This window comes from Schistocerca serialis, chromosome 2 (genome assembly GCF_023864345.2).
Source record: "Schistocerca serialis cubense isolate TAMUIC-IGC-003099 chromosome 2, iqSchSeri2.2, whole genome shotgun sequence".
Taxonomy (NCBI): Eukaryota; Metazoa; Arthropoda; class Insecta; order Orthoptera; family Acrididae; genus Schistocerca; species Schistocerca serialis.
In genome coordinates, this window is record NC_064639.1 from 725179381 (window position 1) to 725195384 (window position 16004).

The following is a 16004-nucleotide window of genomic DNA, read 5'->3' on the forward strand; positions in this document are numbered from 1 at the left end:
TGTATCAGTTACAGACAGTGAATAATTAGCATCTGTCAGCTAGATCATCAGAATCAATAAGATAAGGAAACAAAAAAATACGCTCATTCTTCTTGTACAAAGGGACAAAGATAATAATTATTGCGATTCTAAGAGTGCTTCTCCATTGTTGAGTATCGATGACTGATTTACACTCTTTTTCTGTCCCCTACAGTGGTGGCCATCTCATGGCATTCTGTATTAGGTATATGCTCACCACATGCATTCCTAACACAGTCGTGACATTATAGGTGTTCCTTCTGCTGTTCGAGGATTTCTCTCGTGGCCATGTCTTACTCCTGGCATTCTGAATTCGGTACGTGCCTATGAGCTGCGCTTCCTGTGGCATCAGGCTGCTTTTGAAGTTGCATATTATGTCCACATACACTACAGCATTCTCATATGGTGGAAGCCGCCATCTAGTCAGAGGTTGTGCGGTGCCTGAAGTTTCAGGCAGTTGATGTGGTTCTCTATTTTGTCCGTAACTACTGTGGCTGTCTCCCAAGGAGGTTGTTAGTTCCTGGTGCTCCATATGAGATCTGATCTTGTCGATTACACTCTTGGTCGTCTGAGGTTCATTACCAGAGAAGGGAACATTTTTATGGTGTTTCTGTAATAGTTCCAATGCCAGACTCCACACTGTACTGAGCTGGTATCCTGCTTTCCAGTTGATCAGATTCTCTGCCAGCTTGATTTTGATAGATTCATTGATGACACTATTCCAGAATGTGGGGGTTTGAGCCAGGATCTTGGTTTTATCATAATTCATGGTGTTTTCAAGTTCCAGGCAATGTTCTGCTATTGTTGATTTAGTGACCTGTCGTAGTCTGGTATGTCTTTGGTGTTCCTTGCATCTTACGTCCATTGTTCTGGTGGTTTGCCTGATGTAAGACATACCATACTCACTATATATAAAGCTAGAATTTTGTGACATACACACAAAATTCAAGCTTTCGGAACAAACTGTTGCCTCATCAGGAAAGAGGGAAGGAGAGGGAAAGACGAAAGGAAGTGGGTTTTAAGGGAGAGGGTAAGGAGTCATTCCAATCCCGAGAGCAGAAAGACTTACCTTAGGGGGAAAAAAGGACAGGTATACACTCGCGCACACACACACATATCCATCCACACATACAGACACAAGCAGACATATTTAAAGACAAAGAGTTTGGGCAGAGATGTCAGTCAAGGCAGAAGTGTAGAGGCAAAGAAGTTGTTGAAAGACAGGTGAGGTATGAGTGGCGGCAACTTGAAATTAGCGGAGATTGAGGCCTGGCGGATAACGAGAAGAGAGGATATACTGAAGCGCAAGTTCCCATCTCCGGAGTTCGGATAGGTTGGTGTTTGTGGGAAGTATCCAGATAACCCGGACGGTGTAACACTGTTCCAAGATGTGCTGGCTGTGCACCAAGGCATGTTTAGCCACAGGGTGATCCTCATTACCAACAAACATTGTCTGCCTGTGTCCATTCATGCGAATGGACAGTTTGTTGCTGGTCATTCCCACATAGAATGCATCACAGTGTAGGCAGGTCAGTTGGTAAATCACGTGGGTGCTTTCACACGTGGCTCTGCCTTTGATCGTGTACACCTTCCGGGTTACAGGACTGGAGTAGGTGGTGGTGGGAGGGTGCATGGGACAGGTTTTGCATCGGGGGCGGTTACAAGGATAGGAGCCGGAGGGTAGGGAAGGTGGTTTGGGGATTTCATAGGGATGAACTAACAGGTTACGAAGGTTAGGTGGATGGCGGGGAGACACTCTTGGCGGAGTGGGGAGGATTTCATGAAGGATGGATCTCATTTCAGGGCAGGATTTGAGGAAGTCGTATCCCTGCTGGAGAGCCACATTCAGAGTCTGGTCCAGTCCCGGAAAGTATCCTGTCACAAGTGGGGCACTTTTGTGGTTCTTCTGTGGGGGATTCTGGGTTTGAGGGGACGAGGAAGTGGCTCTGGTTATTTGCTTCTGTACCAGGTCGGGAGGGTAGTTGCGGGATGCGAAAGCTGTTTTCAGGTTGTTGGTGTAATGATTCAGGGATTCCGGACTGGAGCAGATTCGTTTGCCATGAAGACCTAGGCTGTAGGGAAGGGACCGTTTGATGTGGAATGGGTGGCAGCTGTCATAATGGAGGTACTGTTGCTTGTTGGTGGGTTTGATGTGGACGGACGTGTGAAGTTGGCCATTGGACAGGTGGAGGTCAATGTCAAGGAAAGTGGCATGGGATTTGGAGTAGGACCAGGTGAATCTGATGGAACCAAAGGAGTTGAGGTTGGAGAGGAAATTCTGGAGTTCTTCTTCACTGTGAGTCCAGATCATGAAGATGTCATCAATAAATCTGTACCAAACTTTGGGTTGGTAGACTGGGGTAACCAAGAAGGCTTCCTCTAAGCGACCCATGAATAGGTTGGCGTACGAGGGGGCCATCCTGGTACCCATGGCTGTTCCCTTTAATTGTTGGTATGTCTGGCCTTCAAAAGTGAAGAAGTTATGGGTCAGGATGAAGCTGGCTAAGGTAATGAGGAAAGAGGTTTTAGGTAGGGTGGCAGGTGATCGGTGTGAAAGGAAATGCTCCATCACAGCGAGGCCCAGGACGTGTGGAATATTTGTGTATAAGGACGTGGCATCAATGGTTACAAGGATGGTTTCCGGGGGTAACAGATTGGGTAAGGATTCCAGGCGTTCAAGGAAGTGGTTGGTGTCTTTGATGAAGGATGGGAGACTGCATGTAATGGGTTGAAGGTGTTGATCTACGTAGGCAGAGATACGTTCTGTGGGGGCTTGGTAACCAGCTACAATGGGGCGGCCAGGATGATTGGGTTTGTGGATTTTAGGTAGAAGGTAGAAGGTAGGGGTGCGGGGTGTCGGTGGGGTCAGGAGGTTGATGGGGTCAGGTGAAAGGTTTTGCAGGGGGCCTAAGGTTCTGAGGATTCCTTGAAGCTCCGCCTGGACATCGGGAATGGGGTTACCTTGGCAAACTTTGTATGTGGTGTTGTCTGAAAGCTGACGCAGTCCCTTAGCCGCATACTCCCGACGATCAAGTACCACGGTCGTGGAACCCTTGTCCGCCGGAAGAATGACGATGGATCGGTCAGCCTTCAGATCACGGATAGCCTGGGCTTCAGCAGTGGTGATGTTGGGTGTAGGATTAAGGTTTTTTAAGAAGGATTGAGATGCAAGGCTGGAAGTCAGAAATTCCTTGAAGGCTTGGAGAGGGTGATTTCGAGGAAGAGGAGGTGGGTCCCGCTGTGACGGAGGACGGAACTGTTCCAGGCAGGGTTCAATTTGGATGGTGTCTTGGGGAGTTGGATCATTAGGAGTAGGATTAGGATCATTTTTCTTCGTGGCAAAGTGATATTTCCAGCAGAGAGTACCAGTGTAGGACAGTAAATCTTTGACGAGGGTTGTTTGGTTGAATCTGGGAGTGGGGCTGAAGGTGAGGCCTTTGGATAGGACAGAGGTTTCGGATTGGGAGAGAGGTTTGGAGGAAACTTTAACTACTGAATTAGGGTGTTGTGGTTCCAGATTGTGTTGATCGGAATTTTGAGGTTTTGGAGGGAGTGGAGCTGGAAGTGGGAGATTGAGTAGATGGGAGAGACTGGGTTTGTGTGCAATGAGAGGAGGTTGAGGTGTGCTGGAAAGGTTGTGAAGGGTGAGTGAGTTGCCTTTCCAAAGGTGGGAAACCAGGAGATTGGATAGTTTTTTGAGGTGGAGGGTAGCATGCTGTTCTAATTTACGGTTGGCCTGTAGGAGGATGCTCTGAACAGCCGGTGTGGATGTGGGAGAGGAAAGATTAAGGACTTTTATTAAGGGTAGGAGTTGACAGGTGTGTTCATTGGCTGAGTTGATGTGTAGGTGAAGGATTAGGCAGGTGAGGGCAATGGATTGTTCTGTTTGGAACTGGTATAGGGACTGATGGAAGGAAGGGTTGCAGCCAGAGATGGGAACTTTAAGTGTGAGGCCTTTGGGGGTAATGCCTGAGAAAATAGAATATGGGAGCGTAATCTGGCTAGGGCGAAGGCATGTTTGCGGAGGGAATGTAAATAAAACTTAATGGGGTCGTTGTGGAGGTGTTGTGAGGGTGACATGGTATTAGAAGGTGGAAAGTGTAACATGAGGTGAAATGAAAATGAAAATAAAAATATATGGGGAGAGATAAAGGTGAACCGGAAAGTAACTGGAATGAAAAAAGGTGTTAAGGTGTTGGTTACAGCTGGGCTATGTTGGACTTGGGTTGGTAGACAACGATGTGCATAAAGGTTAGGTGGTTGTGTTGCCGCCAAAACACATTAAAGGACAGAGAAATTCGGGAAAATTTCGAAAAAACTGCGTGTAGAATATTAAAATGAGTGGTTTTGTGGTGGCAGATTATGAAAATGAGGCTAACAATTGTCTGACAAAGAAATAATGGCGTTAAAACCTGTGGGAAGCGGCTAAAAATTATAAGTGATGTGGGAAAAACGGAAATGGAAATAAAGTGAAAGTTATTAGAACTGGCCAAAATGGTTGTTTAAAAGGTGAAAGGAACTGTTTGTGAACTAGAAACGGTGGATATTATAGTGGCGGTAGTGCTGAAAGAGGCAAAAAAACTTTTTTGGTTATGGTTTGGAAGTGGGTTAGGTATTATTGAGTATATATAGGCGGGATTAAATAGTATAGCAGATTACGGTAAAAAGGAGAAGGTGAATACAAAGTGAAACTACTGGCAAAAACAGAAAGAGGAAAATAAGACGACAGGAAAGATTTCGAAATGCAACAGTGACAATAACAAACGTAATTGTTGGATTCAAATTAATGATATCAATATAATAGAGGGAAACATTCCACGTGGGAAAAATTATATATAAAAACAAAGATGAGGTGACTTACCGAACAAAAGCGCTGGCAGGTCGATAGACACACAAACATACACACAAAATTCAAGCTTTCGCAACAAACTGTTGCCTCATCAGGAAAGGGGGAAGGAGAGGGAAAGACGAAAGGAAGTGGGTTTTAAGGGAGAGGGTAAGGAGTCATTCCAATCCCGGGAGCAGAAAGACTTACCTTAGGAGGAAAAAAGGACAGGTATACGCTCGCGCACACACACACACACACACATATCCATCCACACATACAGACACAAGCAGACATATTTAAAGACAAAGAGTTCGGGCAGAGATGTCAGTCGAGGCAGAAGTGTAGAGGCAAAGAAGTTGTTGAAAGACAGGTGAGGTATGTGTGGCGGCAACTTGAAATTAGCGGAGATTGAGGCCTGGCGGATAACGAGAAGAGAAGATATACTGAAGGGCAAGTTCCCATCTCCGGAGTTCGGATAGGTTGGTGTTTGTGGGAAGTATCCAGATAACCCGGACGGTGTAACACTGTGCCAAGATGTGCTGGCTGTGCACCAAGGCATGTTTAGCCACAGGGTGATCCTCATTACCAACAAACACTGTCTGCCTGTGTCCATTCATGCGAATGGACAGTTTGTTGCTGGTCATTCCCACATAGAATGCATCACAGTGTAGGCAGGTCAGTTGGTAAATCACGTGGGTGCTTTCACACGTGGCTCTGCCTTTGATCGTGTACACCTTCCGGGTTACAGGACTGGAGTAGGTGGTGGTGGGAGGGTGCATGGGACAGGTTTTGCATCGGGGGCAGTTACAAGGATAGGAGCCGGAGGGTAGGGAAGGTGGTTTGGGGATTTCATAGGGATGAAATAACAGGTTACGAAGGTTAGGTGGACGGCGGAAAGACACTCTTGGCGGAGTGGGGAGGATTTCATGAAGGATGGATCTCATTTCAGGGCAGGATTTGAGGAAGTCGTATCCCTGCTGGAGAGCCACATTCAGAGTCTGGTCCAGTCCTGGAAAGTATCCTGTCACAAGTGGAGCACTTTTGTGGTTCTTCTGTGGGGGATTCTGGGTTTGAGGGGATGAGGAAGTGGCTCTGGTTATTTGCTTCTGAACCAGGTCGGGAGGGTAGTTCAACCCATTACATGCAGTCTCCCATCCTTCATCAAAGACACCAACCACTTCCTTGAACGCCTGGAATCCTTACCCAATCTGTTACCCCCAGAAACCATCCTTGTAACCATTGATGCCACGTCCTTATACACAAATATTCCGCACGTCCAGGGCCTCGCTGCGATGGAGCATTTCCTTTCACGCCAATCACGTGCCACCCTACCTAAAACCTCTTTCCTCATTACCTTAGCCAGCTTCATCCTAACCCATAACTTCACTTTTGAAGGCCAGACATACCAACAATTAAAGGGAACAGCCATGGGTACCAGGATGGCCCCCTCGTATGCCAACCTATTCATGGGTCGCTTAGAGGAAGCCTTCTTGGTTACCCAAGTCTACCAACCCAAAGTTTGGTACAGATTTATTGACGCCATCTTCATGATCTGGACTCACAGTGAAGAAGAACTCCAGAATTTCCTCTCCAACCTCAACTCCTTTGGTTCCATCAGATTCACCTGGTCCTACTCCAGATCCCATGCCACTTTCCTTGACGTTGACTTCCACCTGTCCAATGGCCAACTTCACACATCCGTCCACATCAAACCCACCAACAAGCAACAGTACCTCCATTATGACAGCTGCCACCCATTCCACATCAAACGGTCCCTTCCCTACAGCCTAGGTCTTCATGGCAAACGAATCTGCTCCAGTCTGGAATATCCTGAATCATTACACCAACAACCTGACAACAGCTTTCGCATCCTGCAACTACCCTCCCGACCTGGTACAGAAGCAAATAACCAGAGCCACTTCCTCATCCCCTCAAACCCAGAATCCCCCACAGAAGAACCACAAAAGTGCCCCACTTGTGACAGGATACTTTCCGGGACTGGACCAGACTCTGAATGTGGCTCTCCAGCAGGGATACGACTTCCTCAAATCCTGCCCTGAAATGAGATCCATCCTTCATGAAATCCTCTCCACTCCGCCAAGAGTGTCTTTCCGCCGTCCACCTAACCTTCGTAACCTGTTAGTTCATCCCTATGAAATCCCCAAACCACCTTCCCTACCCTCCGGCTCCTATCCTTGTAACCGCCCCCGATGCAAAACCTGTCCCATGCACCCTCCCACCACCACCTACTCCAGTCCTGTAACCCGGAAGGTGTACACGATCAAAGGCAGAGCCACGTGTGAAAGCACCCACGTGATTTACCAACTGACCTGCCTACACTGTGATGCATTCTATGTGGGAATGACCAGCAACAAACTGTCCATTCGCATGAATGGACACAGGCAGACAATGTTTGTTGGTAATGAGGATCACCCTGTGGCTGAACATGCCTTGGTGCACAGCCAGCACGTCTTGGCACAGTGTTACACCGTCCGGGTTATCTGGATACTTCCCACCAACACCAACCTATCCGAACTCCAGAGATGGGAACTTGCCCTTCAGTATATCCTCTCTTCTCGTTATCCGCCAGGCCTCAATCTCCGCTAATTTCAAGTTGCCGCCACTCGTACCTCACCTGTCTTTCAACAACTTCTTTGCCTCTACACTTCTGCCTTGACTGACATCTCTGCCCAAACTCTTTGTCTTTAAATATGTCTGCTTGTGTCTGTATGTGTGGATGGATATGTGCGTGTGTGCGAGTGTATACCTGTCCTTTTTTCCCCCTAAGGTAAGTCTTTCCGCTCCCGGGATTGGAATGACTCCTTACCCTCTCCCTTAAAACCCACTTCCTTTCGTCTTCCCCTCTCCTTCCCTCTTTCCTGATGAGGCAACAGTTTGTTGCGAAAGCTTGAATTTTGTGTGTATGTTTGTGTTTGTTTGTGTGTCTATCGACCTGCCAGCGCTTTTGTTCGGTAAGTCACCTCATCTTTGTTTTTATATATATATATATATATATATATATATACACACACACACACACACACACACACACACACACACACACCAGGCTACAACACACCACTAAATCAGGCAATAGCAAAACATTGCCTGAACTTGAACACACCATAAATTATGACAAAACTAAACTAGATTTCTTGTTCAAATCCCCAGATTCTGAGACAGTGTCATCAATGAATCTATCGAAAACAATATGTAAGAAAACCTGATCAGTTGGGAAGCAGGATACCAGCTCAGTACATTGTGGAATTTGCTGTGGAACTACTACAGAAATGACAGCAAGAAGTTCCTTTCTCCAGTAATGAATCTCATTACAGGATCAGACCTTGTACAGAGCACCAGGCAGCAGCTATCTCCTCAGGAGACAACCACAGCAGTTATGCACAAGATAGGGAACCACATCAACCACCTGAAACCTCAGACACCACACAGTCTGAGAGCGGAGCTAATACAAAACACTGAATGGCGGCTACTGCCATAAGATATTGTTGCAGCATGTGCGGACATAATATGCAACTCTGAAAGCAGCTGATGCCCCAGGAAGCCCACCTCGCAGGTGCATACTGAATTGAGAATGCCAGTAGGATGATATGGCCATGAGAGAACACTGTAGCGATCATAAACAACAGAAGGAATGTGTACAGTGTCACGATAGTAGTAGGAATGCGTGTGAAAGGAAGAGGAGATGCATAGAGACGGATACCTCTGCAAGAAACAGCCACAGGCTGTAACATCACAGTTTATTAGTATGTTTTGTTTATTTCTGGCAACTTTTTAATCACTGATAATTGTACTCTGTAGTGTGATTATACTTATTCTTTTGATTCTGTTTTTCTTGTCATGTAGAAATATGATTTACGATGTTCTTCCAGACCGATTTGCGAGTACTAGATGTGTCAAGATGTTACAACATCAAGGACTGGTGGAAACCACTGCTGGAGCTTCATCAATTAAGATGGATCGATGTAAGCTATTTGACTGTTGTTCCTGACCGCTTAGAACAGATTATCAAGCAAAATAAATTCCTACGCTACATAGGACTGCAGTTTTGCAATGGATTTGATGAGATAACATGTGAAAGAGTGCTTAAGGCAAATCCACACTTGGAGCTCAACTACGATACTGAATACATTAAGCAGAAGTGGCAGCAGCCAAATGAATAAACTCTTTCATTATTGGATTGATGCAATCCATGAATTCTAAAAGCGATCCAAAGTTGGTTCTTATTAAAAACGATGTCAGTATTATCTGTCAAGTTCATGAACAATAAAAATGAATTATTATTTTTTACCCAATATTCATAGAAATTTATGTGACAATCCCATACACTAATTAATGGGCTGTGTGTGAAAGCAAGGACTGAAATTGAGTAGTGAGCCATTATTTTTGTATTGTCTTTTTTGTAATGGAAATAAAAATATGTCTGTTGCTTGTATATATTTTGACACCTGTTTTACTGAAAGAGAGAGATTGAGTATCTGAGGCTGTGAATTGTTGGTATATTTATTCTGCTTGCACTATTGTAAAAATTTCTTTTTTTATCGTATTTTGTAAGGTTCTGAATAAACCAGTGTAATGAACAAAAGCCTTTAAAATAAATGTGCATTGTGCAGATCTGAAGTGTAATGCATTTTAACATTTTAGCAATACAGTAGTTAAACTAAGGTAAAGCTGTTCTGAACCTAAAGGTTGGTTTTAGTGTTCTCTTGGAGGAACTATGCCCTTGCTTTCTTCAGATTTGTAGTTGGATCTACGTTTAACATGGGCTCCATACGATTGTGTAGTTAGATATATTTCCTCCCCCCCCCCCCCCCCCCCCCAAAAAAACAAAGCCTACCTATGCTGAAAAATCTGATAATTGAACACTAGAGCTTTAAATTTTTAGTCTGACACCTGTCCAATCAGCTACATGGAAGAGATAAAGGGCACTTTTTATTTTGAGAAGGAAAGTTTCTACTCACCATATAGTGGAGATGCTGAGTCACAGATAGGCAATGAACCCAACTATTCATTTTATTTATTGAGTATACAGGTATCTTTGTATATTAGCATAATCAACTATATTATTTATTACGTTAATGTGTGACAGTACTTTTTGTATAGCCGAGTCCAAAATTCCATACGTTCACTAAATAGTCCATGTTTTACTGACAGCTCAGAATCTATGCAAATGTAACTCTGATCTTCATGTGAGTACCGTGGCCACAATACTGGTTCTTGCTCACTCTTGTTGGGCGTTGGATTCCTGAAAGTAGAAAATTGCTTACTGTAGTAAGGCAATCAAAGTGAGACAGGAAGCATTTGTCATCTAATATTTTGTTATAAAGTATTTCATTGCTGAGTTCCATCACTGAGATTATCTTTGCCCCCCCCCCCCCCCCCCCCCAAATGGAAAAGGTGTTTTTGAACTTACTTAATTTCTCACTGATACTTAAGTTTATTTTGTCAACTGTTGTCACTAACAGCCACCATAAGCAACTGAGTGATAAAACAGGATTGCAAAACCCTGTGATTCTAATATTTTGCCTCGATCACAACAGGCAAAATGTGATATGGGTCCTTGAACATTGCATCCAGTTGTCTCCCCACCCCCCTCTTTCATATCTGATTTAATCATGGATACACCTCCTTACACAGTGATTTATTAATTTACCATCCCAAAAAAAAGGTGGTGGTGGTGCAGCTGCTGCAGCAAAGGGTATTTCTGGGCTTAGGACATTAAGGCTCAAACTTAAAGAGTGTTGTATCATTGTTTTCAATGATCCCAAATGACATGCCTCTTGGGTAATTTAAGAAAATCAACTCCATTGTATGGTTACCAACAAGTTTAGAGTGTCTACGATTCTGGAAGAGCAGGAATATGTAAGTTGGGTTGGGTTGTTTTGGGGGAAGAGACCAAACTGCGAGGTCATCGGTCTCATCGGATTAGGTAAAGATGGGGAAGGAAGTCGGCCATGCCCTTTCAAAGGAACCATCCCGGCATTTGCCTGGAGCGATTTAGGGAAATCACGGAAAAAATATGTTAAGTCTAATGTACTATGAAGAGCTGCTGCCAGGTGTAAAATAGCAGCTCTTAGGCCTCGGTGCAGAGGCTAGGTATGAACTGCTCCTGTAAGTACCTGTGAACAGTCTAATCCTCTCATGGGGGAATAGTATTTGATGGTGTCATGGTAAGTAGGTTTAGCTGATCCATACACTGTGCATCAATAATCTTGCCAGTCTCACAAAAAAGCTTTAATCATTAGGAGCAGGTGTATCCTGCCTGCTCCCTAGACCTATGACTAAGGCACTTTAAAATGTCTTCAGAGACGCTGCTGTTAGATCTGTTACACGCAATAACTATGACAGATTAGAATGGAAGACAAAACTTACAAATCACATGGATCTTTAAAAACATAGAATGGTATTGCTTATTTGCAAGTCAGGTAATGTGAATTGAAACTGGTCAGTAGGTGTTTTAGAAGGAACACAGCTAGAAAAATCATCTGCATATAAGTAGAATTGCATATGACTCTTTACCATACAGATTATGCCATTAAAGGCAGTAGCAAAGAGGGGACTATTCTTAAACTAAAATCTGGCAGAACTTCACCAACTTGGTATCTAAAATAGTGTGCCAGTGACCATGGAAGACGCAATAGTGGTACTGTCAAAGTATATTTTGCCTCTTAGTAATGTCATATACTTTTATGACCTTGAAAAAGTGCTGATAAATGCTGTCAGTATAGGAAACCATGCCAAATAACTGGCCAAAGCAGAACCACGTTGTTCACAGTGAAACAATACCACCTAAACCTGCAGTGAAAGTGGGCATCCAATTTTCTGGTCTCAAGGATTCAGACCAGGCAGTTGACCATTTGTGCCAAGTTTTTTGCTACATGGCTGCTTTAAGTCCTTTCTTGCTTTGTGTGGATTCATCAAAATTGTCTGCCATATCGTATTTAAAAAACCCGAGGATTTATTTTGATTTGCCTACATTGTGTCACAGAGCTGTATTCAACTCGGTCATGAAAAGACACAATATCATGAGTTCTGGACAATACCATATTGAGCCCCCACACGGAGGGTACACAATTACACTGAAGTACCAAAGAAACTGGTATAGGCATGCGTATTCAAGTACAGATAGATGTAAACAGGCAGAATACGTCACTGTGGTCGGCAACACCTATATAAGACAACAGTTGTCTGGCGCAGTTGTTAAATATGTTACTGCTGCTACAATGGCAGGTTATCAAGTTTTAAGTGACACTGAACATGGTGTTATAGCCAGTGCACGAGCGATGGGACGCAGCATTTCAGAGGTAGCGATGAAGTGGGGATTTGGAATTTCACGAATGTACTGTGAATATCAGGAATCTGGTAAAACATCAAATCTCTGATACCACTGCAGCCGGAAAAAGATCCTGCAAGAACGGGACCAACAACGACTAACGAGAATCATTCAATGCGACAGAAGTGCAACGCTTCTGCGAAATGCTGCAGATTTCGATGCTGGGCCATCAAAAAAATGTCAGCATTTGAACCATTCAATGAAACATCATCAATATGGGCTTTAGGAGCTGAAGGCCCACTTGTGTACCCTTTATGACTGCACGACACAAAGCTTTGCACCTCACCTGGGTCCATCAACACCGACATTGGACTTTTGATAACTGGAAACACACTGCCTGACTGGACGAGTCTTGCGTCAAATTTTATCGAGCGGGTGGACGTGTACAGGTATGGAGACAACCTCATGAATCCATCGACCCTGCATGTCAGCAATGGGAATGTTCAAGCTGGTGGAGGCTCTGTAATGTTGTGGGGCATGTGCAGTTGGAGTGATATGGGACCCCTGACATGTCTAGATGCAACTCTGACAGGTGACACATACGTAAACATCCTGTCTGATCACCTGTATCCATTCATGTCCATTGTGGATTCCAACATACTTCGGCAATTCCAGCAGGACAATGCGACACCCCACACGTCTAGAATTGCTACAGAGTGGCTCCAGGAACACTCTTCTGAGTTTAAACACTCCCCAGACATGAACATTATTGAGCATATCTGGGATGCCTTGCAACATACTGTTCAGAAGAGATCTCCACCCCGTTGTACTCTTATGGATATATGGACAGCTCTACTTCAGACATTAGCCCATGCTACGTCATGTTGCAGCACTTCTACGTGCTCGCAGAGGCCCTCCAAAATATTAGGCAGGTGTATCATTTTCTTTGGCTGTTCAGCGTAGATGACTCAGGTACTCTACTACATTTTTCATAAACACTTTTGATGGCTTTGCAGCTTGTTTTGAGTTAGTGAGGGATTGACTGAGCCCTGAAACACTTGGCATGGTATCTTCCTGCTCGTTTTAATAGTTTGTTGGGTATTTTCACTCATTACCCAAAAGGCTGAAAGGAGTGATTGGAGATTGTATTATTATGTCAGCTGAAGGTTTAGAAGAGGAACTGGTTAGGTCCTTCCATAAGATTTCATAACCAAAACGGCCTTGCTGTGCTGGTATTGTGAACAGCTGAAAGCAAGGGGAAACTACGGCCATAATTTTTCCCGAGGGCATGCAGCTTTACTGTATGGTTAAATGATGATGGCATCCTCTTGGGTAAAATATTCCGGAGGTAAAACAGTCCCCCATTCGGATCTCCGGGCGGGGACTACTCAAGAGGATGTCGTTATCAGGATAAAGAAAACTGGCGTTCTACGGATCGGAGCGTGGAATGTCAGATCCCTTAATCAGGCAGGTAGGTTAGAAAATTTAAAAAGGGAAATGGATAGGTTAAAGTTAGATATAGTGGGAATTAGTGAAGTTCGGTGGAAGGAGGAACAAGACTTCTGGTCAGGTGACTACAGGGCTATAAACACAAAATCAAATAGGGGTAATGCAGGAGTAGATTTAATAATGAATAGGAAAATAGGAATGCGGGTAAGCTACTACAAACAGCATAGTGAACGCATTATTGTGGCCAAGATAGATACGAAGCCTACACCTACTACAGTAGTACAAGTTTATATGCCAACTAGCTCTGCAGATGACGAAAAATTGAAGAAATGTATGATGAAATAAAAGAAATTATTCAGGTTGTGAAGGGAGACGAAAATTTAATAGTCATGGGTGACTAGAATTCGGCAGTAGGAAAAGGGAGAGAAGGAAACGTAGTAGGTGAATATGGATTGGGGGTAAGAAATGAAAGAGGAAGCCGCCTGGTAGAATTTTGCACAGAGCACAACTTAATCATAGCTAACACTTGGTTCGTCATAAGCGCGTGACTGCGTGTGAGATCGCTCTCTAAGTTTTCATCTATTTTTAGGTTTCAGATATATATTTTAACTGTTTTTGTGATAATATTTACTATATAAGTGACTTATTAGTGGTTTCTTCATTCACCTCTGCATTTCTTGTGTTGTGGCCTGATATTTGTGAGTGTTTCGTATCGAGCAACTTAACCTCTTACCCGTGTTTACATTCCGCGCTGACCAGTTGCAGCTGTAGCGGCGCATCGAAAGCTAAGTACTAATTAATTGTTTGTGTATAGTAGTTTATTTAGGAACTTTAGTAGTCTTCAACCGGTGTTCTTGGTGTTTTCCGGTGAAATAACTTCAGAAGAAATTTTTGCGAACTGCTTTCAGTTTCGTTACTGTCATTAGACGTTTGATTTTCTTTCTGTGCTAGTATTTTGTTATATTCTCATTTGTTGTTGATTAATACTGTCAATAATAGTAGTTACTTCCCTTGTAGAGCAAGTTTGTCATTATTGTAGTCAGTTTTTTAACATCTTCTTATTGTAGTAGCGGAACTTAGATAAAGTTGTTTTCTTGTTTCAATAATTGTAAAATTTTACCATGAGTGAGAAGTGTGGGCTTTGCCGTAGGTTCGTGAGTAGTGGATTGCGGTGTGAGACTTGTTCGAAGTATTTTCACTGGGGGGAATGCAGTGGGGAAGCCAGTGGGCATTCTGGTGAGATCCTCTCCTGGAACTGCAGGTTATGTAGCAAGAGTAAGTTGATAGAGGAGCAGGAGCGTAAGATCTGTGCCCTTCAGGTGCAGTTGAAAAACGCACAGGAGGAGCTAGATAGGATGAGGAGGGAGAGGGGGGTTGGGGAATGGGAGCTGGCTGTTGGCAAGAGATATGCTAGGAGAAGGAGATTTTCAGATAGTTTTACTATTGGTGTTTGTAATAGATATGACCAACTGTCAGAGTCTAGTGGAGAGGAATCTCTAGTAGCTGTAGATGTAGGAAGTATGCAGCAGACCTCAGCAGTTACGGTGGCTAGGACAGTTGCAAAGTCTAAGAGAAAGAAGAAGGTTCTGCTGTTAGGTAGTTCTCATGGTAGAGGTGTAGGCCAGCAGTTGCAGGAAGTTTTGGGGAGTGAGTACCAGGTCACCAGCATTGTGAAGCCTAATGCAGGATTGGCTCAGGTGACTTTTAACATAGGGGGGTTATGTAGGGATTTTACTAAAGAGGATCAGGTAGTGATTGTGGGTGGGGCTGGTAATAGTATTGATAGGGATGGGGAGTATGACATAGATGGTGACCTGGAAAAGATAGCCACTCAGACTGGCAACACGAATGTGCATTTCGTGGAACTGTTTCAGCGTCACGATCAGCCTCATCTTAATACAGCCGTCAGGCGTAATAACATGAGACTTGGGGGTGCGCTGATGACAGAAGGCATGAGTCACATTTCAGTGGTGTCGGTGGAGTCTATCAGTAGGACGGGTTTCACTAGACATGGCCTGCACCTCAACAGGTATGGGAAGGGGAGGTTGGCAAAACTTATAGGTGACAGCATAGGTGGGGGTGGTGGGATCACTCATGGGAAAATTCCGGTAGTTGTGGGTGTTAGAGCTGTACCTTTTTTAGATTGAAGTCAGCTGATAGGTATTCCTGCTTAAGGGAAGTCTCTCTAACAAAGAAACCACTCTCTACAAAGCTTGGGTATCCGATTAATGAGGGAATTAGTATATTTCATCAAAATATACAAGGTATTAGAGATAAAGTTAGTGAACTGCTTATAGATGTTGACTCTGAAATTATTGGTATATCTGAACACTTCTTAAATAAGGAGATAATTCAGAGGCTTCCTTTACCAGGATACAGGTTGGCTGGCAGCTTTTCTAGGAGCTCTTTGTGGTGTGG

General features: G+C 44.0%; 2 protein-coding genes across 4 annotated transcripts in view; one reads left to right on the plus strand and one right to left on the minus strand.

Moving 5' to 3' along the window:
* Window positions 1-9478, plus strand: part of LOC126457925 (F-box/LRR-repeat protein 2-like) — a 54279-nt gene extending 44801 nt beyond the window's left edge. For all 3 annotated transcript variants that reach the window (XM_050094622.1, XM_050094620.1, XM_050094619.1), the window contains one exon: window positions 8737-9478. In XM_050094622.1, coding sequence (XP_049950579.1) covers window positions 8737-9027 — 291 coding nt within the window. In that variant the 3' untranslated portion in view covers window positions 9028-9478. The remainder of the gene's footprint in view (window positions 1-8736) is intronic.
* A 381-nt stretch (window positions 9479-9859) lies between these two features.
* LOC126457927 (venom carboxylesterase-6-like) overlaps window positions 9860-16004 on the minus strand; it is a 186493-nt gene continuing 180348 nt past the window's right edge. The window contains exon 10 of the mRNA XM_050094623.1: window positions 9860-10109. Coding sequence (XP_049950580.1) covers window positions 9935-10109 — 175 coding nt within the window. The 3' untranslated portion in view covers window positions 9860-9934. The remainder of the gene's footprint in view (window positions 10110-16004) is intronic.